The sequence below is a fragment of the Prionailurus bengalensis genome, chromosome A1 (assembly GCF_016509475.1).
Source record: "Prionailurus bengalensis isolate Pbe53 chromosome A1, Fcat_Pben_1.1_paternal_pri, whole genome shotgun sequence".
In the NCBI taxonomy this organism is placed as follows: Eukaryota; Metazoa; Chordata; class Mammalia; order Carnivora; family Felidae; genus Prionailurus; species Prionailurus bengalensis.
In genome coordinates, this window is record NC_057343.1 from 174,389,984 (window position 1) to 174,412,227 (window position 22,244).

Here is a 22,244-nt window from a genome sequence, read left to right on the forward strand (position 1 = left end):
CTCATAAAAGAGATAAATACGTTCAGCAGATAACTCCAGCATACCATGGGTGATTAAATGTCCCAGCAGCTGAGGAAGCAAGCAGGGGAACTATACTGGGACTGGTCTCAGGTCTCCTTAACTGGTGTGTGCACTCTCATTCAAGATATTAGCAAGAAGCAGGGATTGGCCAGGGCTGCCCTTGGGCATCCCATAGCAGGGTGCTCAGGGCATTCCTTTTTCCTTGGGTGTCCCTGCTTCTGGCAGTAACTACCTTGGTTCCATCCCAGGTTGGCAATTCCCTGTCAGTTGTCTGGTCTTCTGGGTCTCCTAAGGTCATCTGGAAGTGGTGGATGAATTAGGGCAGCCAAAAGTTGTGTCTTTTTGGCCAATCTTCTATATCTATTAACTCCTTCTGCCTTGTCCCTGTTATTATAGATCTTGAAGGCCTCTTCCACCAAGGTTGACAGTGGAGTCTGAGGGATGGCCTCTTACTTTTGTAATTTTTCTCCTAATGTCTAGAGTAGATTGGGTAATAAAATGCATGGAGAGCAATGCCCTTCCCTCTGCAGGTCTGTGTTAGTATAGTGTACAGTCTTCACAGAAGACAATGAGATCTAATTGGGTGACAAATTTGACTGGCTCAGTGACAGAGAAGCCCATACACCTCTTCTCCCCACAGACAGGACAGAGAGGGTAGAAGTACCAAGAAGTGTTTTTTTCTTTTTTTAAGTTTATTTATTCATGTAGAGAGAGAGAGAGGTAGTGTGGGGCAGAGAAAGAGAGGGAGACAGAGAATTCCTAGCAGGCTCTTTATCATCAGCACAGAGCCTGATGCAGGGCTTGACCCATGAACTGTGAGATCATGACCTGAGCAGAAACCAAGAGTCATAACACAATTTGATTTATGGGGCATCTGGGTGGCTCATTCGGTTAAGCGTCCAACTTTGGCTCAGGTCATGATCTCACAGTTTGTGAGTTCGAGCCCTGTGTGGGGCTCTGCACTGACAGCTCAGAGCCTGGAGCCTGCTTCAGATTCTGTGTCTCCCTCTTTCTGTCTCTCTGCCTCTCATGCTTGCTCACTCGCTCTCTCTCTATCTCTCTCTCAAAAATAAACAAAATTAAAAAAAATTTTTTTTAAAACAATTTGATTTAATGTTTTATTTATTTTTGAGACAGAGAGAGACAAAGCATGAGCAGGGGAGGGTCAGAGAGAGAGGGAGACACAGAATCCGAAGCAGGCTCCAGGCTCCGAGCTGTCAGCACAGAGCCCGATGTGGGGCTCGAACCCACGAACTGCGAGATCATGACCTGAGCTGAAGTCAGACGCTTAACTGATTGAGCCACGCAGCACCCCAAAAAACACTTTGATTTAAACACAAACGTAGGCCACATTAGGCCTGTGTGGTTACCAGTTTGCAATCTCTGGATTTAATATCAGACAGAAGAAAGAAGAAAGAAACCCCTCTACTGCATACCTATTGCCTGCCAGGGTGGGCACATGGGATTTTTGCCTCTCCTACTGCTCTTTTTTTTTTTTTTTTTTTGGTTAAGGGGCTTAACCAATTGAGCCACCAGGCTACACCTGAGAACTATCAAGAAATTTTAAAGAGGGTAAAAAACAAGGAGTCTCCAGGTTGAAAATGGGCAGTGGGCAGAGTAGAGGGAGCTGGAAGAAGCAAAAGGAGAAAGCAAGAAGAAAAGAAAGAAGCCAAGCAAGGGCCAGTGGAGGGAGGCACTCTGTCCATTGCCCATTGGGGTGATCAGACCAGGGGAATCAGCTGTTTCACTGCATCCCTTATGGGTGTCTATTCAGACAACTTGGAACCAGGGAATAAAAGGAGAAAGGAGAGAGAAAAAAAGAGAAAGTTTCCTGTGGCTATCAGACTTCCAGCTATTATATGGTGTGAGGCTAATTCCTCCACCACTCTCACTTGTCCCTGCTCAGGGACAGACTGTTTGACCAAGGTCTACTTGGTATAAAGTGAGCCTCTCCCACCTCTGCTGGTTAGGTAACAACCAAACAGAGCATGTTCTCAGCCTGTAGGCTGAGAAAAGTTAAGCTGTAGCTGTCTTGTGGCCATGCCCATTAGTTGAGTATAAGGAAGGGGAAGAGTGTGGAAAAGGAGAGGGAGATTAAAGGAGGAGGGAAGGAAATTGGAAAGGAAGGGCAAAGGGTAAAGCATTGCCTGAATGAAGTAGTGGGAACCCTGGGATGCTGGAGGCTGACTTACCTAGCACTGTGACAGTGAAGCAAAGGTTCAGGCAGCTTCTAGTCAGCTATGAAGGGGTTTCCTCCAGCCACCCTCCCCGTGGGTCCCAGACGCTCTCCTACAGGGGACAGAAGACCTCCTGGGGTCCTGGTGGAGTTGCCAAAAAAGTATGATACCAACCTCTAAGGAGGCTTAGCTGGGAAAAGGGTGATGTTTAAGTATGTAGAGGTGGGGATTTCTGATACCTGTGCACTTAAAGGTCATGCTTCTTCATGCCTTGCATGCCTAATTAGCATGTAAAATCTCTACCCTAGGGTGGGATTTTTAGTATTATAATGAGGGGAAAAGTCGGTGAAAGGTCAGTGTTGGTGGCCATCCTGGCACAGACTGGTTTTATCCAGTCTTCACCAGTGTTCATAGTTGAGTTCTTCCTTTCCATAACCATCTTGTTTCCACATTTCTGCAAGATATACTACTCAGGATACATGGAGTTTCAGCTTTTCTTTTTATGTAGACAGCTAAGGAATGCTGGATTTTGCATTTAGGATTGAAGGGAGCTGAGTTTAGTTCTTGCTGTCTCATTTCTCCAGAGATTTTACTCTCCTTATTCCTAAGGAGGAGGGGCTGAAGATCTCATCTTCTGAAACTTCTTCCTGCCGAGTGGGGGCTGTTGTCCTTAATCTGGACGTGTAAAAAACCTCTCCCTATTCTGACTATTTATAGGGACTCATGTTTTCTATGGTCTTCTACCATTGGGATGGGCTGGATTCCCTGGGCCACCATCAACTTGACCTGAAACTGCTGGAGTCTAGAAGATACAAACTTTACTAACAGGTTAAACAGGTGCCAAAAATAAGTAGCAGCAAGATGGCCATTAATGGTCCTAGAAAAGGTAAGAACCAAGAGAGACCGAAGAAGGCAATTTTGATTGTTGACCATGTATAGTTAGGGTCTGTCCCTTGGATGTACTGATGTAGCCAGGATGCCTGCTTATAGATGTTTCTTATATTTGCTTCAATATTCACATAGTTATTTACATAGGTTATGTTAATAATGGCAGACCCCTTCTTGTTTGGCCAGGAGATGATCTAAGGCTAAACTGTTATTCAGAAAAGCATTTGCTAGAGAAACCAAGGATTCTTGAAAGTCCTACGATTTTTCTCCTCTATTTGTAGACAACCCTTCCAAGGTCAAAGTGAGATTTCTTCAAGTCACTTCATGGTAAGTGAAGCCTCCCCAAGGGTATACCAGCTCTATATTGGCTCCAGTTCCCACGAGGATTAGATCAATAGCATACCTTGGCATTTATGTTGTAGCAGGTATATAGTTATTCCACCTGGAGTTATGCTATGGCACATTCTCCCTGGTGGTATATGTTAGAAACACATGGGTAGGCTACCACCAGTTGCAGCTTATATGTACCATCTGAGGGAGTTTTTGAAGTTGGGGGTGGCTAAATTCCACATTTAAAAAAATGGGAACCTGGTAGTATACATGCTTTGTTGGGAATGCTTGAATTAAATTGCTTCTAGAGTTAATTTTGGGGGAGTTTATTTGAATTATTACAGTTGGGGGATAAGAGTTTACCTCTTGGAAGGGTATTATCTTTTAATTTTACTTTATTGAAAGGTCAGAGATCACTGGTTGTTTGGTATAGTGACATTATAGACGATAGTTTGGCATCCCTGGGCCATGCACGATGTAGACTGGACTGGAACTCGACAAGTTAAGTTTACCATAGGAGTTATATAGATACATGCGTAAGTTCCATTTTCTATTATGCAAACTTTGAGGGTTGAATAGCTTACCCTGGTGAAAGAAGAAGGAGAAGTTGAAAGATTGCCCATCAGGAAAAATGAGTGTGAACTGTGGACTGGTCTGTGGGTGCCTATACCGGATCAAGCAGTTATAAAGATTATTTCCTGAAGCTATGAGTCTAGAGGTATTAACAAGGGAATTTCCTTGCCGTTGACCCTTGATCAGATTAGCTGGGAAGATGACTAGAGTCAACAGGAGGAACATTTTTGAAAAAAATTGAAATTGTATTGAAATCCAAGTTAGTTAACATATAGTGTAATAATGATTTCAGGGGTAGAATTTAGTGATTCATCAATTATACGTAACACCCAGTTGTCATCCCAACAAGTGCTTTCTTAAAATGCCCATCACCTATTTAGCCCATCCCCCCAACCCAACACCCCTCAGCAACCCTCAGTTTGTTCTCTGTATTTAAGAGTCTCTTATGGTTTGCCTCCCTCTCTGTTTTTATCTTGTTTTTCCTTCTCTTTCAGGAGGAACATTTTGGTAATGGAGGCTCTCCTTTTAGACTCAAAGGGACAGAGAAGGTGCTTCTCTGGTGGGGTGGGAGTCGGGTTGAGCAAAGCTATAGAGGGCAAGCAGAATTATGGCCACAAAGATTGTAAATAGGAATCCATGCCACCACATTATTTATATGCTATAAATTCATTTTCTTGAATAGATATTTAAAGTCTTCTAAAGGCTCAAAGGAGTAGCATGATTCTAGGTCTTCTGGATAGGCCTGTGGATATTCAGGAGAAAGGAATTTCAATCTGGAAAGATGTACCCAATTAGGGACTTCTTGTAAGTTGACTGCAGTTAGAGTGGCCAGGATTGCTCTGTAGGGACCCTTCCATTTAGGCAAAGTTGGTTCTCTGGGCAGTTTCCTTTCCAAGTTCTAAGAAGGACCTGATCTCGTGGGTTAACTTGTAGAGGGGTTGCCCTCTCTGCCTCATTCTTGGTGGGGGCTGGCAGTATTTTGTTTGCAAAGTCTGTGATTGTTTTATGTACTTGACCTAAATTAATAATATATTGTAAGCTCTGGCTCACGTCTCTAACAGCAGTTGTCTAATCTGAGATTCATGAGTCTCCTGAAATGAAACAGAGCAGGGACTAAACTCAGGTCCCTTCAATCCTCATGACAAAATCCAGCATTCCTTGGCTGTCTCCATAAAAAGAAAAGCTGAAATTCTATGCCTACTGAGTAGTATATCTTGCAGAAATGTGGAAACAAGATGTTTACAGAAAGGAGAGAGGCAACTATGAAGACTGGGAAGACTGGATAAAACCAGTCTGTGCTAAGATGGACACCAACACAGACTTTCATGGGCTTTTCACACTTATAATGCTAAAAATCCCACGGAAGGATGCAGATTTTACAAGCTAATTAGATATTCAAGGCTTGAAGGATCATGGCCTTTAAGTGCCCACGTGTCAAGAATTCCACCCCCCTCCCCCATGCTTAACCATTACCCTTTACCCGACTAAGCCTCTTGAAAGCTCTCCCTGACCTCTCTTTGGGGAGCTACCTGAAGATTCTTTCCTTTGTGTTGTCTTCCTTGTGCTGTAGCATAAGCCCCAATAAAGCCTTGTCTGTAACTCCTATTTGACCTGTTGTCAATTTCTATTTAGTGAACCCAAGGGCTCTTTTCAGCATCAGGGTTAGAGAAGGCAAAGGAAGAAATTGTTGAGCGAGGTTTTGGAGGATCAGTTGGAGGTGTGACTTGGGAGGATAAGAAAAGGATATTTCAGAATTAGATGTTACAGAAAATGTTAACAATAATGTAACTAGTTCCATTACCCAACTGTTAACATTTTGTTATATTTATTTTTAGGTTTCTTCTTTTTAAAAAAAAGAAATCATGACAAATCTATCTGAAGTCCTGTTTATCCCCCTCTCCAATCCGTCCTGACTTCCACCCCCTCCTCCTGCCCTTATATTATTAGGGTGTTTATCTGCATATCCATCTAGTTCATTTTCTATAACTTACACACATATGTTTCCCATAATCACTATATACTGTGATTCTGTGTACAGTAAAACCTTGGTTTGCAAGCATAAATTGTTACGGAAACATGCTTATAATCCAAAGCACTTATATATCAAAGTGAATTTTCCCATAAGAAATAATGGAACTCAAATGGTTTGTTCCACAACTGGAAAATATTCACAGAAAAATGATTACACTACTACAATATGGTACAAAATAATAAAGAAAATACAAAAGACAAATAAATCAACCTGCACTTACTTTTTGAAAACCTTGGCTGGTGTGAGGGAGATAAGAGAGAGGAGAGTTATTGTATAGGATGACTTTCACTATCACTAACGGATCATTTCTATCTATTGGCTCAATTGAATCTTTTTCTTTTCGTGCAACTTTAACAAGGAACCTATCCAATGACACTTGCTTTTGCCTCCTTTTGAGTATTTCGTAGAAATGTAAACTTGCACTGTCGTTAAACAGGTTCATTGCTTGCACTGCTACAGCTTTATTCAGGTGGTGATTTTCTACAAAATTTTGCATTGTTTCCCACTCTTTACACATCTTCCTAATCTCATTTAAAGTGAGGGATTCTTCGGCCTTTTCCTCCTCCTCTGGGGGTAAGATGCAGACGTAGAGTTATAAAATCTTGCAATTTTGGCTATTAGCATACCTTGTTTCTACCTCTCAATGATTTACTTCTTAACTTCCACCACAATCATCTCCTTCTTCCTACCGCCTTTCTTTTCAACCTTGTTCTGCCTGGGGGCCATTGTATATGCTTGCAAGGATGTTGACTACTCTTGTCATATACTGTATTTAATGTAACTGGCAATAAGGCAGCAGAGGAAGGAGTCTATATCTGCAGGCAGCCTGACCTAGAATGAAGCAAAGCATTCCTAAACTTACCCTTGCATGAAAAAGCAAAGGACTGTCTATAGGTGCTTTGAAGTGACAAAAAATACACTAGTGCCAGTTGTGGGCACTTTCCAACATTTTGAAAAATCACTAATTTCTACCAAACACCAAGGCCTTAGACAGAACATCTGAGCATGGGAGATGATCACCCACAATATCAAAGAGAGAAAGAGAGAGAGAAAAGAACCATTGGCTCAGCTGTGATCACATGACATTTAGCATCATGTACAACTTGTATTGGAAGACATTGCTAAATTTATTAGAAACGTTTGTTTAGCAGAACACTTGCAGAGCAAGTTACTCCCAGTTTAAGGTTTCACTGTATTTTAAATCCATTTCACAGTGCACATATTTGTTGGTATGTTGCTATTTATAACTCTTATGAGCTATTAAATGTTGATAGTATAGGACTCACTTATTAGTTTTATTTGTTGTTAGTATTTTATTGTAGGAACATATCACGTTTTATTCCTCTGTTTTATTGCACATTTCTGTTTACATTTTTCACAAGGAAGCAGGCTCGAAGATGGGTTTGTCTTCTTGTTCACACCTGTAGGAGTTTCTTTCTGTATTTTTCTAGACATGAGGTTCCTGGGTCATAAAACATACATTTTAAATTTCACCAAAGTGGCTGTTCTAATTTTATACCTCCACGTTACCTAAGAGTTTCTGTTTCTCAGTTTCCCTCCCTTTCTCAAAACCATCAGATTGTAACATTTACTATCAGGTGATAGTTTTCAAGCGGTCATATGAACAGACAATTTCAATATAATTCTACGTGAAAAGAAAGGGCCAGAGGAGGCTTGGTGTGGCAGAAAAGACTTTGAAGGGGTTCACTGCAGTGTTTCGAGCGCCTGTTACCCTTTGGTTTCCCTCAACGTGTAAAAAAAAATGACACAACGAAAGAGAACACTGCAAAACGCCGGGAGGGCAAGATCTGTGTTCCAAGCTCAAATCCGACTCATTCTTGGCGAGCCCCTGCCCTCGTGCAGTGGTACGACCTGGCAGCGGATTCCCCCCGCGGTGCGGATTGGTTCCGTCCCCAGACGCCGGCGCCTGCGCTCCCACCAGCCCAAGAGCGCGACTCCTCCCCTCCTCCCCGCGGTGCCTCAGCTTTGCGCGCGCATCGGCCCCGCGCTCCTGACGCGCTGCGGACGCTCGCGACCCGCAGCGCCCCGGGGGAGGGGCTGGGCTGAGGGCCGACGGCCGGTCGGTGAGTACCTGCCGCCTCCACACACCTCCAGCCCGCCGTCTTCTCTCCTCCTCCTTTCTCTTACGGGGGCCGCGGCCCGCCCTTCACCCGAGGGTCGCCGCTGACGCTGGGTAGGGCCCTCTCGGCGCAGCGACTGATCTCTCCGGACGCCGAGGTGGCCCCTCAGGCTGTTGGGTGGGCGTCTCTGGACGCCGGGGTGGGAACACAGGATGCGGGCGGGCGCCTCCCGACGCGAGAGTGGGGCCCTTTGGTACACCAGAGTGGGCCGTAGGGACTTCGCTGGGCGCCTCCTGACGCGATGGTGGCCTTCCTCCCTCAGGTGCCAGGCCTGACCCCCGCCCCCGCCGCCGCTTCCCCTCCCCCTCCCCCCCCGCGCCGGGGGGTGCGGCCTTTATCTTCCTGGGCGTTCCTTCGTTATTTCTCGTCCGACGAGGGGCTCTTGACCCCGCCCGTCCCTCGAAAGCGTCTTCCTCACGCTGAACTCCCCGGGAGGCAGCTCAGTCCTCGCCGTGTCCCCCCCACGGGGCCCCACAGCCCGGACCTCTACCGGAGCTAGGGCCACCGGGCCCCTCCGCTGCCCCCCCCCCCCTTCGGGCCAGGCTACCGTTCAGTTGCGGAGTGATTAGTTATTTGCTCAGAAAAAAATCTGTTCCTTGGCAATCTTTATTGTTTGATAAAGATCTTTAAGATCTTTAATCTTTCCCCTCTAACGGAACTGATGTTTCTTTCTGTATGTTGACAGTGTTTCAAGCTTGTTACACGTACACATTTATAGATCATCTTAACGACACTTATATGAAATAGGTACTATTCTAAGTTTACAGATGAGGTAACCTGTCTGATAAGTGGTAGGGCTGTTTTGAATCCAGTCAGCCTAATGTTCTTGTATTTAGTCACTGTATCATACTGAGATGTAAGTAATGTCCAGGAAAAAGTGAAAGTTTTATGCTTCTGTATTTTTTTTCTGTCGGGAGCTAGTGCTTTGTAGATGAATCAAAGAATGTGTTTTTGGAATCAGGCATATCGAGCTGCAGTTCACAACATATCCATTTACCAACCTAGGAACTTGCCAATTGTTTGATTTTGAGTAAGTTTACAAATATTAAAATACTGATAAAAATCGTTAAAATAATGATTGGTGATAAATAGTGTAAAATAGTGAGTCCTACCACATATAGTTATTGGGAAGATAACGTTTATAATGTGTGTGAGGTACCAAGAATAGTGTCCCAGGACTCCATAAATAACTATAATTATCACTCAAAATGTGTTTGGAGTTTGTTGTTACACACTTATCCTGAGGCCGAGAATAAAGAATAAGTGTGTGTGTGTGTGTGTGTTTGTAAAGGTATTTACCTTTTTTAAAAAAATGTTTTATTTCTTTTTGAGAGAGTGAGACAGTGTATGTCTGTGGGGGAGGGGCAGAGAGCGAGGGAGACAGAAGATCGAAATTGGGCTCTGCCCCACCTCACAAATTGTGAGATCATGACCTGAGCCAAAATTGGAGGCTGGGCAGAGACAACCAACCAGTGGCCTCCATTTACCTTTTTTTTTTTTTAAACAAGGAAACAATCTGTGAAATCAGGTGATAAAGAGGTTGGTACCACATTTCTTGAATAGTGACTTAATAACTTATAGTCAGTCATTCATAAAGAATTGTTAAGGTCCCTGTGTCCTTAAGCTTTCAAAGCAGGTTTGGTAGGTAGAATGTCAAGATTTAAAATTATATTTTCAGTGATTGTTCTTCAGATAGATAAAGATGATAGATGTGCTTAAAGAAAATGACAAATAGTATCCCAAATTGGGGATTTTCAAGGATAGTACCAAAAACTACGTGAGAAATAATAATAAAAAAAACCACGTCTCATTATTGCATCACCTTACTGCTTGTACATTCTTTTACTTTTTTTTTTTTTTTCAACATTTATTTATTTTTGGGACAGAGAGAGACAGAGCATGAACGGGGGAGGGGGCAGAGAGAGAGGGAGGCACAGAATCGGAAACAGGCTCCAGGCTCTGAGCCATCAGCCCAGAGCCTGACGCGGGGCTCGAACTCCCGGACCGCGAGATCGTGACCTGGCTGGACCGCGAGATCGTGACCTGGCTGAAGTCGGACGCTTAACCGACTGCGCCACCCAGGCAACCCTGTACATTCTTTTAGAGACATTTTGTTCCTGTCATAATTAAGATGAGGCTTTTGGCCTCTAGGCTCTATTTTTCCTTCACAGTTAGTGGTAATTCATTGTATAGCCTCAGTTCAAATAATTGAAGATAAGCCATTATTTTAGTGAGTTCTTTATTTTGAAGGGTAGCAACTTAAATAAATAGTAACTGAGCTATATGTTGGCCTGTGTGTTTATATTGGCCAAACAGTGGGGCACCTGGGTGGCTAAGTTGGTTGGGCATCCAACTTCGGCACAGGTCATGATCTCGAGGTTCACAAGTTAGAACCCGGAGTCCAGCTCTATGCTGACAGCTCAGAGCCTGGAGCCTGCTTCAGATTCTTTGTCTCCCTCTTTCTCTCTCTCTGCCCCTCCCCTGCTCACGCTCTGTCTCTCTCAGAAATAAACATTAAAAAAATTAAATTGGCCAACCAATGCCTTGTTTTTACTCTTAGAGTTACCGTGGAGCAAAGTGGCTACATCTCATGAAGCACTGAATTTTGGAGTCTGTATCTGTGGGGTGCCTTTACTTAATGCTTCTTACCTATCTCTTATCTGCTTAATTCTTTGAAAACCCACTTTGAGACTACAGGTGGTTCTGTGCTACAGAAAAGGGTTTTTATTTACTCATCTTTAAGAAATACATATATTTGGTGGTATAGCTATTCTTCATGTCAGATTTGAGCAGTTTTGTTTAAATAACTCTAGGGTACAGAAAACATTTAATAAGATGAAAGCTATTCCATATAAGATGTTTTCCTGGGGCACCGTGATTCCTTGAGAATTCTCTCAAACTAATTCCGACATCCAGGTTTTACCTATGCTATTCAATCTGTAATAATTTTATTCTTTTATGCCTTTTTGTAGTATTTAATAATTTAAATATACATTAAGCTGTTCATTCAGCACATATTTATGTGTGCATACCATATATTAGGTAGCAGTTTTAGTTAGAAGAGGTGTAAAGATTAAGTTATAGAGTATTGGAGTCAGGTGACAGAATTGCAAGTGCCTGCTTTGTAACTTTGGACAAGTTACTTTTCTGTACTTATGCTTCCTAGTAATAATTATATATACTTCTTATGTTTTTATGAAGATTAATTAATTAAGAATATTTTTGGACCATCAGGGCACGTAGGTGGCTCAGTTGGTTAAGCATCTGACTCGATTTTAGCTTAGGTCATCATCTCAGGGTTGTGAGATTGAGCCCCACGTTGGGCTCCGTGCTGGGTGTGGAGCCGGCTTCAAATTCTCTCCCTCCCTCCCTCTCTCTCTCTGCCCCTCCCCCCTCTAAAAAATAAATAAATTTAAAAAGTTAAAAATATCTATCTTGGGACCCTTGAATTGCCGTGTGAATTTTAGGATCAGCTTGTTGATTTACACACACACACACACACACACACACACACACACACACAATGAACCAGGATTTTATTAGGTATTGTATTGAATTGATATGTTAGTTTAAAGAGTATTGCCATCTTTGGGGCTCCTGGGTGGCTCAGTCAGTTAAGTGTCCGACTTGGGCTCGGGTCATGATGTCACAGTCTGTAAGTTCGAACTCTGCATTGGGCTCTGTGCTGTCAGTTCAGAGCTTGAGCTTGTTTCAGATTCTGTGTCTCCCTCTCTCTCTGCCCCTCCCCCACTCACTCTCTCTCAAAATATGAATAAACATTAAAAAAATAAAAAATAAAATATTAAAGAGTATTACCATATGAAATCTTTTGATCTTTGAGCATGGGATGTTTTTCATTTTTTAGATCTCTCATTTCTTTAAAAAATGATGTGTAGCTTTCAGAGTATAAGTTTTGCATGTCTTCTGTCAGGTAAAGTTAGTCCTTATGATGCTATTGTAAATGGAATTGTTTTCTCAACTTTATTTTCACATTGCTCATTTTGAATGTATAGAAATAGTTTTATTTATTGATTTTGTGTTCTGCAGCCTTGCCAAACTTGTGTATTCTGATGGTTTTCTTTTTAAAAAAATTTTTTAACGTTTATTTTTGAGAGAAAGAGAGCATGAGCGGGAGAGGGAGACACAGAATCTGAAGCAGGCTCCAGGCTCTGAGCTGTCAGCACAGAGCCCGACGCGGGGCTTGAACGCACAAACCGTGAGATCATGACCTGAGCCAAAGTCAGACACTTAACCGACTGAGCCACCCAGGTGCCCCACTTTTGACACTCTAAATATAATTTGTCTTGATGTGGATTCCTTTGGGTTCATCTTTTTTAGAACTCTCTGGGCTTCCTGGATCTGGATGTCTGTTTTCTTTCCCAGATTAGGGAAATTTTTATCCATTATTTCTTCAAATAATTTTCCTTCTTGTTTCTCTCCCTCTTCTGGGACCCTTGTAATGTGAATGTCAGTCTGCCTGGTTTTGTCCTTTCCATAAGTTCTTTAATGTGTCTTCACTCTATTCATCTTTTTTCTTGTGCTGCTCTAATTGAATGAGTTCCATTGGTCTGTCTTCAAGTGCAGTGATCTTTTCTTTTTCATATAGTCTGATGTTGAACCCCTCTATTGTATTTTTCAGTTATATTATTGCATTCTTCAGTAATGTGATTTCTGTTTGGTACTCTCTTTTATTTTCTTTTAATTAAAATTCTCATTATGTTTATTCATTCTCCTGAGTGTAGTGCCTAATTTTTGTGACTGTTATTTTGAACTCCTTTGTCAGGTAAATGACTTATCTCTCTTTTGTTAAGGCGTTTTTCTGAATTTTATCTAATTCTTTTTGTTTGGAACATCTTCCTCTGGTTTTGTTTTGTTTTTTGTTTTTTGTTTGTTTTTGTATTTTCTTTGACTCCATGTTGATTCTGTGCATTAGATAAAATAGCAAGTTTTGAAAGAATGGCCTTATGTAGGAAATTAATCTTATTTTTCAACTTTGCCATAGCTTTTAGTTGTCTTTCAAACCTTTGTGATTATCCAAGCAGCCTAGTACATTTTTAGTGGTTCCTGGCACTTGAAGGTATGCCAAGAACTGCCAATGTCCCAAAGGGGAGGAACTCAGTCATCACCTAGGTTGGGGCTGTTTGGAAGCCAGACTCTCAGGCTGCAGCATTTAAAGTATGCAAATATATAAAGTCCTGCAGGACTGTCAGTGTAAGTAAGTCCTGGTGGCCCCCAGAAGCAGGTGATCTGGAAGTATCCCCTGGGAAGCAGCTGTAAAAATTGGAGTATCAGACAAGGGCACAAACTCCTTTCTGGGAGATACTGGCAAGCTTGAATGAGGCAGAGGGAGATGCAAAGATGGTGCCTACTGGCCTCTGCCTTTGAATATTTCAGTAGTCACCCACGTGTATGTTAAATTAGATGCCTGCGCCTCAGGCTGATGTTTTAAGATAAACAAATAAGTCTCTCTCACAGGAAGTCTTGGTGCTTTTCAGTTGGCTGCCTTTGTGTTGAGCCCTGGGGTGGGTGAGTTGGTATGTGTCAGCTTTTTGAGAACTGCTTTTCAATTCATTTTGGTTTTGGGAGTCTTAATGGATGCAAGCTTGTTGGCTTTCAGAGCTAGATGTTTAGGGGGCTTATCTCTCAGTTGCAGGTCTGAAAAGTTGTGATGCCAGATATGCGATTCAAACTGATCTCTCCTCAGGGAGAAGCTCCTGGGTTGACTCCCCCCCCCCCCCCACTGTGGGTTGTTGTGCCTAGGGTGGGGATTATGATGAGATTTCTCTTAACTTTGCTTTGATGTGGTTTCCCTCTCATTTGTCTTATGTGAATGGGTTGCTCTGCGAGGTTTTAAGTTTATTTCAAAATAATTTGTTCCATATATATTTGTAGACTTGGTGTGTCTATAGGAGGAGGTTAAATCAAGATTTTTACTATGTCATCTTGAACTGGACCCTCCTTTCAAAATATTTTTAAGTTTTCATTTGTAAGTCTTGCCTTATTTTGTTACATTTATTCCTACGAATTTCATTATTTTTGATGTTATTAGAAATGGAATTTTTAAAATTCAATTTTTGGATTTTTATTGCTAGTGGATAACACTACAATTGATTTTTGTATGTTGACTGTATGCTGCAGTCTTTTCTGAACTTCTTTATTGGTTATAATAGTTTTTCAGTGGAGTTCTTAATTTTTTTGTTTTTTTAAATACAAGACCATGTCATCTGCAGATAGTGATAGTTTTCCTTCTTCCTTTCCAATTTGGATGTCTTTTTTTTTTTTTTAATGTTTATTTATTTATTTTTGAGAGAGAATGGGCAAGCAAGGGAAGGACAGAGAGCGAGGGAGACAGAATCCCAAGTAGGCTCTGTGCTGTCAGCACAGAGCCTGATATGGGGCTCAAACTCATGAACCATGAGATCATGACCTGAGCTGAAACCAAAAGTTGGACACTTAAGCGACTGAGCCATCCAGGCGCCCCAGTTTGGATATCTTTTATTTCTTCTTGCGTAGATGACCTGCCTTGAACCTCCAGGATAATGTTCATTAGAAATGATGAAAGCAGACATCCTTGTCTTGTTCTGTCTTAAGGAGAAAGCATTCAGTCTTTTATGTTTAAGTGTCATATTAACTATGGGTTGGTTTTTTGGTTTTTGTTTTTGTTTTTTGGAGATGTTCTTTATCAAGTGGAGGCATTGCTGTTGAAAAATAGTTCCTTTAAATTATAATACATAGTCAAGAGAACCAACTATCTAAGTTAATGTTTAAATGACTGGGATAAATTATTATATTATTTTTATTGAAATGTCCCTACAGAGATGAGATATGTACATATATAGTTTTTTAATAGAAAAATTGGAATTTTAATGAGTAGTGGAAGTATTCAGAAGTTATTTTACTTCTTTTAGATGGGAACCTTTTTCTATGATTAAATTACAGATAGCATCTGGAAAAATTAAACTTTGAGTAAATTACTTACCCTGTGTTTCAGACAAGGATGCCACGGAGAAAGAAAAGGGTTAAAGAAGCCACTGAAGCACAGAACTTGGAGAAGAAAGATGCAGAAACTGCCAGTTCTGTCAATCTGAAGAGGAAACGTAGGTTTGAAGATGCATTCATTGTGATATCTGATAGTGATGGAGAGGTTAGTATTCTGAATAGTGGGGCTTTAGCTCTCAAACCAGGCCTTCTCCATGGCTTGTTTTGTGACTATACCTTAATGCCAGCTTGCTGGAATGTGCAGTTTTTTACTCAGCTTCATTTTGATTTGTAAGTGTAATTAAGAATTATGAGGGGCGCCTGGGTGGCGCAGTCGGTTAAGCGTCCGACTTCAGCCAGGTCACGATCTCGCGGTCCGGGAGTTCGAGCCCCGCGTCAGGCTCTGGGCTGATGGCTCAGAGCCTGGAGCCTGTTTCCGATTCTGTGTCTCCCTCTCTCTCTGCCCCCTCCCCCATTCATGCTCTGTCTCTCTCTGTCCCAAAAATAAATAAACGTTGAAAAAAAAATTAAAAAAAAAAAAAGAATTATGTAAAAGAAAGTAATACTGTTTGGCTGAGACTGGATCATAGTTACTCATTTTTGTAATATATTGACCCAAGATGGTATTTTTTAAACTATTAGAAGAGACTAAGGCAAATGTAAATGTTAATTTTTATGTGTTTGGAAAGTGGGAGAAAGAGAATGTAAATGCTGTAAAGTCTCTAAGTGTGATAGCAATGAATCACCTGTAGCTATTTAAATTACAGTTAATTAAAATTAAATAAAAAAATCCCTTTCTCTGTTATACTGGCACATTTCAGGTGATCAAAGTCACATGAGTCTAGTGTCTGCTGTATTAGATGACACAGTTATAGAACATTTACCTCATTGTGGTAAACTTTAAAAATTTGTTTATTTATTTACTTATTTATTTAGAAGGAGAGGGAGAGAGAGCACACATATGCAGGGAAGGGCCAGAGAGAGGGAGAGAGAATCCCAAGCAGTCTATGCACTGTAGCATAGAGCCCTACATGGGGCTTGAACTCATGAACTGTGAGATCATGACCTGAGCTGAAATCAAGAGTCAGACACTTAACTGACTGAGTCACCTGGTGCCCCTCATTGTGGAAAACTTTATTGGACAGTGTTGCTTTTGGACAGTGCTGCTTTAGATCTTAACATCTCTTCTTTGTTCCTTTCCATTTGTTTATTAGAGATTTCCGTTGGTCTTTAGGTTACATAGAGGAAGGCAGTGAATTAAGTCATTGTTTTTTCTTCCAAGTTTACTTCTCTTTTTTCTTTATCTTCTAGCTCATTGGATGGTAGAACCCCTCATTTGCCTTGTTATTAAAACTCAGAATTGTATTTAACTCATTCCTCTTTCTCATATTTTATACCTAATCATTCACCACATTCTTTAGTTTTTACCTCTTAAATGACACTCAATCTATTCTTTCTCTTTCATTTCCATTTCTTTCCTTGATCATCTGTTATTTGAGTTCTTGTTATTGAGATCATGTTGTTACTTGAGCTCTTGAGTCTGTTAAGACTCTGAACTTGATTGTCTATCTTTGGTTTTTCTCTACATTTCACTTAGTTTACTCCAACTTTTTTTTTTTTTAATGTTTATTTATTTTTGAGAGAGAAAGACAGAGCATGAGCAGGGGAGGGGCAGAGAGAAAGGGGGACACAGAAACCAAAGCAGGCTCCAGGCTCTGAGTTGTCAGCAGAGAGCCTGATATGGAGCTCGAACCCACAAATTCTGAGATCATGACCCAAGCTGAAGTCGGGTACTTAACCGATTGAGCCACCCAGGTGTCCCTACTCCAACTTTCTTTTAAGAATTCTGATTTTAGATTGTTGTATTCACTTACTTAAAAAATCTTTGATTCTCTAGTCCCTACAAGATCAGTTTAGAATTTTAATATAGTATACTTCATTACAACTGTCACAGTTTGTTCTCATTTGTATTCTTATCAGTAGTGCATTAGTTGCCTTGTTCCTTTTGAAGGGTGTGACCACATTTTTTATTTTTCCCAATTTCATAATGAAAAAGTTGTGTATTTTTTAAATTTTTTTTTTTTCAACGTTTATTTATTTTTGGGACAGAGAGAGACAGAGCATGAACGGGGGAGGGGCAGAGAGAGAGGGAGACACAGAATCGGAAACAGGCTCCAGGCTCCGAGCCATCAGCCCAGAGCCCGACGCGGGGCTCGAACTCACGGACCGCGAGATCGTGACCTGGCTGAAGTCGGACGCTTAACCGACTGTGCCACCCAGGCGCCCCAAAAGTTGTGTATTTTTTAATAGTTAGGAAAATTGAACATGTTTTCACATCTCTGTTGGGTATTTGTTTATTTTTTTGAATTTCCTTATAGTCTAGTTTTTAATTAGGATTTTGGCTAAATAGTTTTTAAAAAGGTATGAAAGAAAAAAAAATAAAAAGGTATGAAAGTATAAAGAAGAAAACAAGGGGTGCCTGGGTGGCTCAGTCGGTTAAGCATCTGACTCTTGATTTTGGCTCAGGTTGTGATCTCTTGGTTCATGAGTTTGAGCCCTATGTCAGGTTCTGTGCTGACAGTGCAGAACCTGCTTAAGATTCTCTTTCTCTCCCTTTCTCTCTGCCCCTCCCCTGCTCGTGCTCTCTTTCTCTGTCAAAAGAAATAAATACAATTAAAAAAAAAAAGGAGAAAATAAAAGAATCCATCAATTCTACCATTTGAATAACTTGTGTTAATATTAACAAAAATAACTATACACAAACACACAGATATGTTAAAACATTTTATACATACATGTTAAAACAGATAAAAACAGTTCAAAACTATTTGAAAACAGAATAGTATGGAAAGCTATATAGTGAAGATGTACACCTCAGTCAGTGTACATTTAAATAAAGGTAATAATTTTTTCTCTATTCTTCCAGAAAAGTTTTTTTTATGAATATGCTATAAATAAAATCTTTTACGGGAAAGGAATCATGCTACATAGGCTGTTTTGCTTTTTAATTTAATATTTATTGCAGATCTTTTTATAACAACAGATACAGATCTAACTCATGAATTTTTTTTTAAGTTGTCAAATATGCCGCACAGGAGAGTCCATAAAATGCAAATCATAATTTTTTTATTTATTTTTTTCTTAAATCCCCATCACCTATTTCACCCATTCTCCCCTCACCTCCCCTCTGATAACCATCAGTTTGTTCTCTATAGTTAAGAGTCTGTTCTTGGTTTGTTTCTCTTTTTCCTTTGCTCATTTGTTTTGTTTCTTAAATTCCACATGAGTGAAGTCATAAGGTATTTATTTCACTTAGCTCCATCCAAGTCATTGCAAATGGCAAGGTTTCATTCTTTTTTATGGCTAAATAATATTCCTTGCAAACGGCAAGGGTTCATTCTTTTTTATGCCTAAATAATATTCCATTATCAGTATGTATACATATATATACATACATATATGCCACATCTTCTTTAACCATTTATCTGTTGCTGAACACTTGGGCCGATTCCATATCTTGGCTATTGTAAATAATGCTGCTATAAACATAGGGGTGCAGGTATCTCTTTGAATTAGTGTTTTTGTATTTTTTGGGTAGATATCCAGTAGTACAATTACTGGATTATAGGGTAGTTCTATTTTTAAATTTTTGAGGAAATTGCATACTGTTTTCTGCAGCATCTGCACCAGTTTGTATTCCCACCAACAGTGCATAGAGGGTTCTTTTTTTTCCATATCCTTGTCAATGCTTGTTTCTTGTGTTTTTGATTTTAGCTATTCTGATAGGTGTGAGGTGATATCTCATTGTAGTTTTGATTTGTATTTCCCTGATGATAAGTGATACTTAGTATCTTTTCATGTGTCTGTTGGCCCTCTGGATGTCTTCTTGGAGAAGTGTCTGTTCATGTGTTCTGTCCTTTTTTTTTTTTATTTGATTTTTTTTGGGGGGGGTATTGAGTTGTATTAGTTCTTTATATTTTTAGATACTAATCCTTTATCTGATATGTCATTTGCAAATATCTTCTCCCATTCTGTAGGTTGCCTTTTAGTTTTGTTGTTTCCTCTGCTATGCAGAAACTTTTTATTTTGATGGAGTCCCAATAGTTTATTTTTGCTTTTATTTCCCTTGCCTCAGGAGGCATATCTAGAATACTGTTGCTATGGCCAGTGTGAGAGAGATTACTGCCTGTGGTCTCTTCCATGATTTTTATGGTATCAAGTTTCATCTTTAGGTCTTTAATCCATTTTGAATTTATTTTTGTGTATGCTGTAAGAAAGTGGTCCACTTTGATTCTTTTGCATGTAGCTGACAAGTTTTTCCAGCACCATTTGTTGAAGAGACTTTTTCCCATTGAATATTCTTTTCTGCTTTGTTGAAGATTAATTGATCATATATTTATGGGTTTATTTCTGGGTTTTCTGTTCTGTTCCATTGATCTATATGAATATTTTTGTGCCAGTACCATACTGTTTTGATTACAATGGCTATGTAATATAACTTGAAGTCTAGAATTGTGATACTTCTTTTTTTGTTTTTTTTTTTTAATCCAAGTTAGTTAACATATGGTGTAATAATGATTTCAGGAGTAGAATTTAGTGATTCATCACTTACATACAGTACTCAGTGCTCATCCCAACAAGTGCCCTCCTTGATGCTCATCACCCACGTAACCCATCTCCTCACCCACCTCCCCTCCAGCAACCCTCAGTTCGTTCTCTGTATTTAGAGTCTCTTATGGTTTGCCTTCCTCTCTATTTTATCTTATTTTCCTTTCCTTTCCCCTCTGTTCATCTGTTGTGTTTCTTAAATTCCACATGTGAGTGAAATCATATGATATTTATCTTCTTTTGAGTGACTCATTTCACTTAGCATAATACACTCTTAATTCCATCCATGTGGTTGCAAATGGCAAGATTTCATTCTTTTTGATCACCGAGTAATATTCCATTGTGTGTGTGTGTGTGTGTGTGTGTGTGTGTGTGTGTGTGTGTGTGTGTGTGTGTATACACCACATACTCTTTTTTTCTTAAATTTTTTTTTTTGCGGTTTATTCATTTTTGAGAGACAGAGCATGAGTGGGGGATGGGCAGAGTGAGAAGGAGACACAGAATCTGAAGCAGGCTCCAGGCTCTGAGCTGTTAGCACAGAGCCCAACATGTGGCTTGAACTCAAAAACTGTGAGACCATGACCTGAGCTGAGCCCCATGCTTAACCTACTGAGCCACCCGGGTGCCCCATACCACATCCTCTTATCCATTCGTCAGTCGATGGACATTTGGGCTCTTTCCATAATTTGGCTATTGTTGATAGTACTGCTGTAAACATTGGTGTGCATGTGCTCTTTTGAGTGGGCATTTTTATATCGTTTGGATAAATACTTAGTAGTGCATTCGCTGGGTTATAGGGTAATTCTATTTTTAACTTTTTGAGGAACCTCCATAGTGTTTTCCAGCGTAGCTGTACCAGTTTGCATTCCCACCAGCAGTGCAAAAGGGTTCCTCTTTCTCCACATCCTCGCCAACATCTGTTGCCTGAGTTGTTGATTTCAGCCATTCTGACAAGTGTGAGGTGGTATCTCATTGTGGTTTTGATTTGTATTTCCCTGATGATGAGTGATGTTGAGCATCTTTTGATGTATCTTTGAGCCACCTGGATGTCTTCTTTGGAATAGTGTCTGTTTATGTCTTTTGCCTACTTCTTCACTGGATTATTTCTTTTTTGGGTGTTGAGTTTGTTAAGTTCTTTATAGATTTTGAATTTTTTTTTTCAAGATTGCTTTGGCTATTCGGGGTCTTTTGTGGTTGCATACAAATTTTAGGATTGTTTGTTCTAGTTCTGTGAAAAATGCTCTTGGTATTTTGATGGGGATTGCATTAAACATGTAGATTGCTTTGGGTAGTAGAGCCATTTTAACAATATTTGTTCTTCTAACCCATGAGCATGGAATGTCTTTCCATTTTTTGTGTTGTCTTTAATTTCTTTCATCAGTGTTTTATGGTTTTCAGAGTATAGCTCTTTCACCTCTTTGATTAAGTTTATTTCTAGATGTTTTATTGTTTTTGGTGCACTTGTGAATGAGTTGTTTTCTTAATTTTACTTTCTCCTGCTTCATTATTAGTGTATGGGAATGCAACAGATTTCTATACGTTGATTTTGTATCTTGTGACTTTACTGAATTCATTTATCCGTTCTAGTTGTTTTTTGATGAAGTCTTAAGTGTTTTCAATATGTAGCATCATGTTTTTTGCAAATAGTGAAAATTTTAATTCTTCCTTACTGATTTAGGTACCTTTTATTTCTTTTTGTTCTCTGATTGCTGTGGCTAGCACTTTCAGTATTATGTTGAATAAAAGTTGTGAGTGTGGACATCTTTGTCTTGTTCCTGACGTTAGGGGAAAGCTCTCAGTGTTTCCCCGTTGAGAAGAGAATAATGTTAGCTGTGGGATTTTCAGATAAGCCCTTTATTATGTTGAGATGTGTTCCCTCTAGACCTACTTTGTTGAGGGTTTTCATCATGAGTGGATGTTGTACTTCGTCAAATGCTTTTTCTGTATCTATAGAAATAATCATACGGGTTTTACATTTACATAAAATACAAAATCATACTTTAAAAAAATAATTCGACTATCTGTATTCACTACCTTAGAAGCCCTCTTGACTTAGTGTGACCCTCATCAGTTGCATCCCTTTCCACCCATCTAGAGGTAAGCACTGTATTTGTTTTACATTTCCATGATTTTCTGTACAGTTCTACCACATATGTGTATTTCATTTTTTCACCCCCCATTTATGTGTATTTAAAACAGTACATACATACTAAAAAGCAGTCTTAATGGTTACATGCTTTAACCAACATTTTTCAGTAATCATTTCTCCAAAAATTTGAAGTTTTACCTTAAAAAAATTTTGAGAGAGAGAGAGAGAGAGAGTGCATGTTGGGGAGGGGTGGAGAGAGACAGAGACACAGAATCCGAAGCAGGCTCCAGGCTCTGAGCTGTCAGCACAGAGCCCCTTGTGGGGCTTGAACTAATGAGCCATGAGATCATGCATGACCCAAGCCGAAGTTGGACGCTTAAGTGATGAGCCCCTGAGCCCCTGTAGTT

At 40.2% G+C, this 22,244-nt stretch overlaps 1 protein-coding gene across 5 annotated transcripts in view; it reads left to right on the plus strand.

Annotated features, from left to right (window-relative positions):
* Positions 1–7,962: 7,962 nt before the first annotated feature.
* UIMC1 (ubiquitin interaction motif containing 1) overlaps positions 7,963–22,244 on the plus strand; it is a 117,978-nt gene continuing 103,696 nt past the window's right edge. For 2 of the 5 annotated variants that reach the window (XM_043594479.1, XM_043594652.1), the window contains exons 1-2: positions 7,974–8,105; positions 15,154–15,306. In XM_043594479.1, coding sequence (XP_043450414.1) covers positions 15,160–15,306 — 147 coding nt within the window. In that variant the 5' untranslated portion in view covers positions 7,974–8,105; positions 15,154–15,159. Of the gene's footprint in view, positions 8,106–15,153; positions 15,307–22,244 lie in introns of those variants that run through there. The other 3 variants (XM_043594825.1, XM_043594740.1, XM_043594566.1) reach the window with 3 other exon arrangements.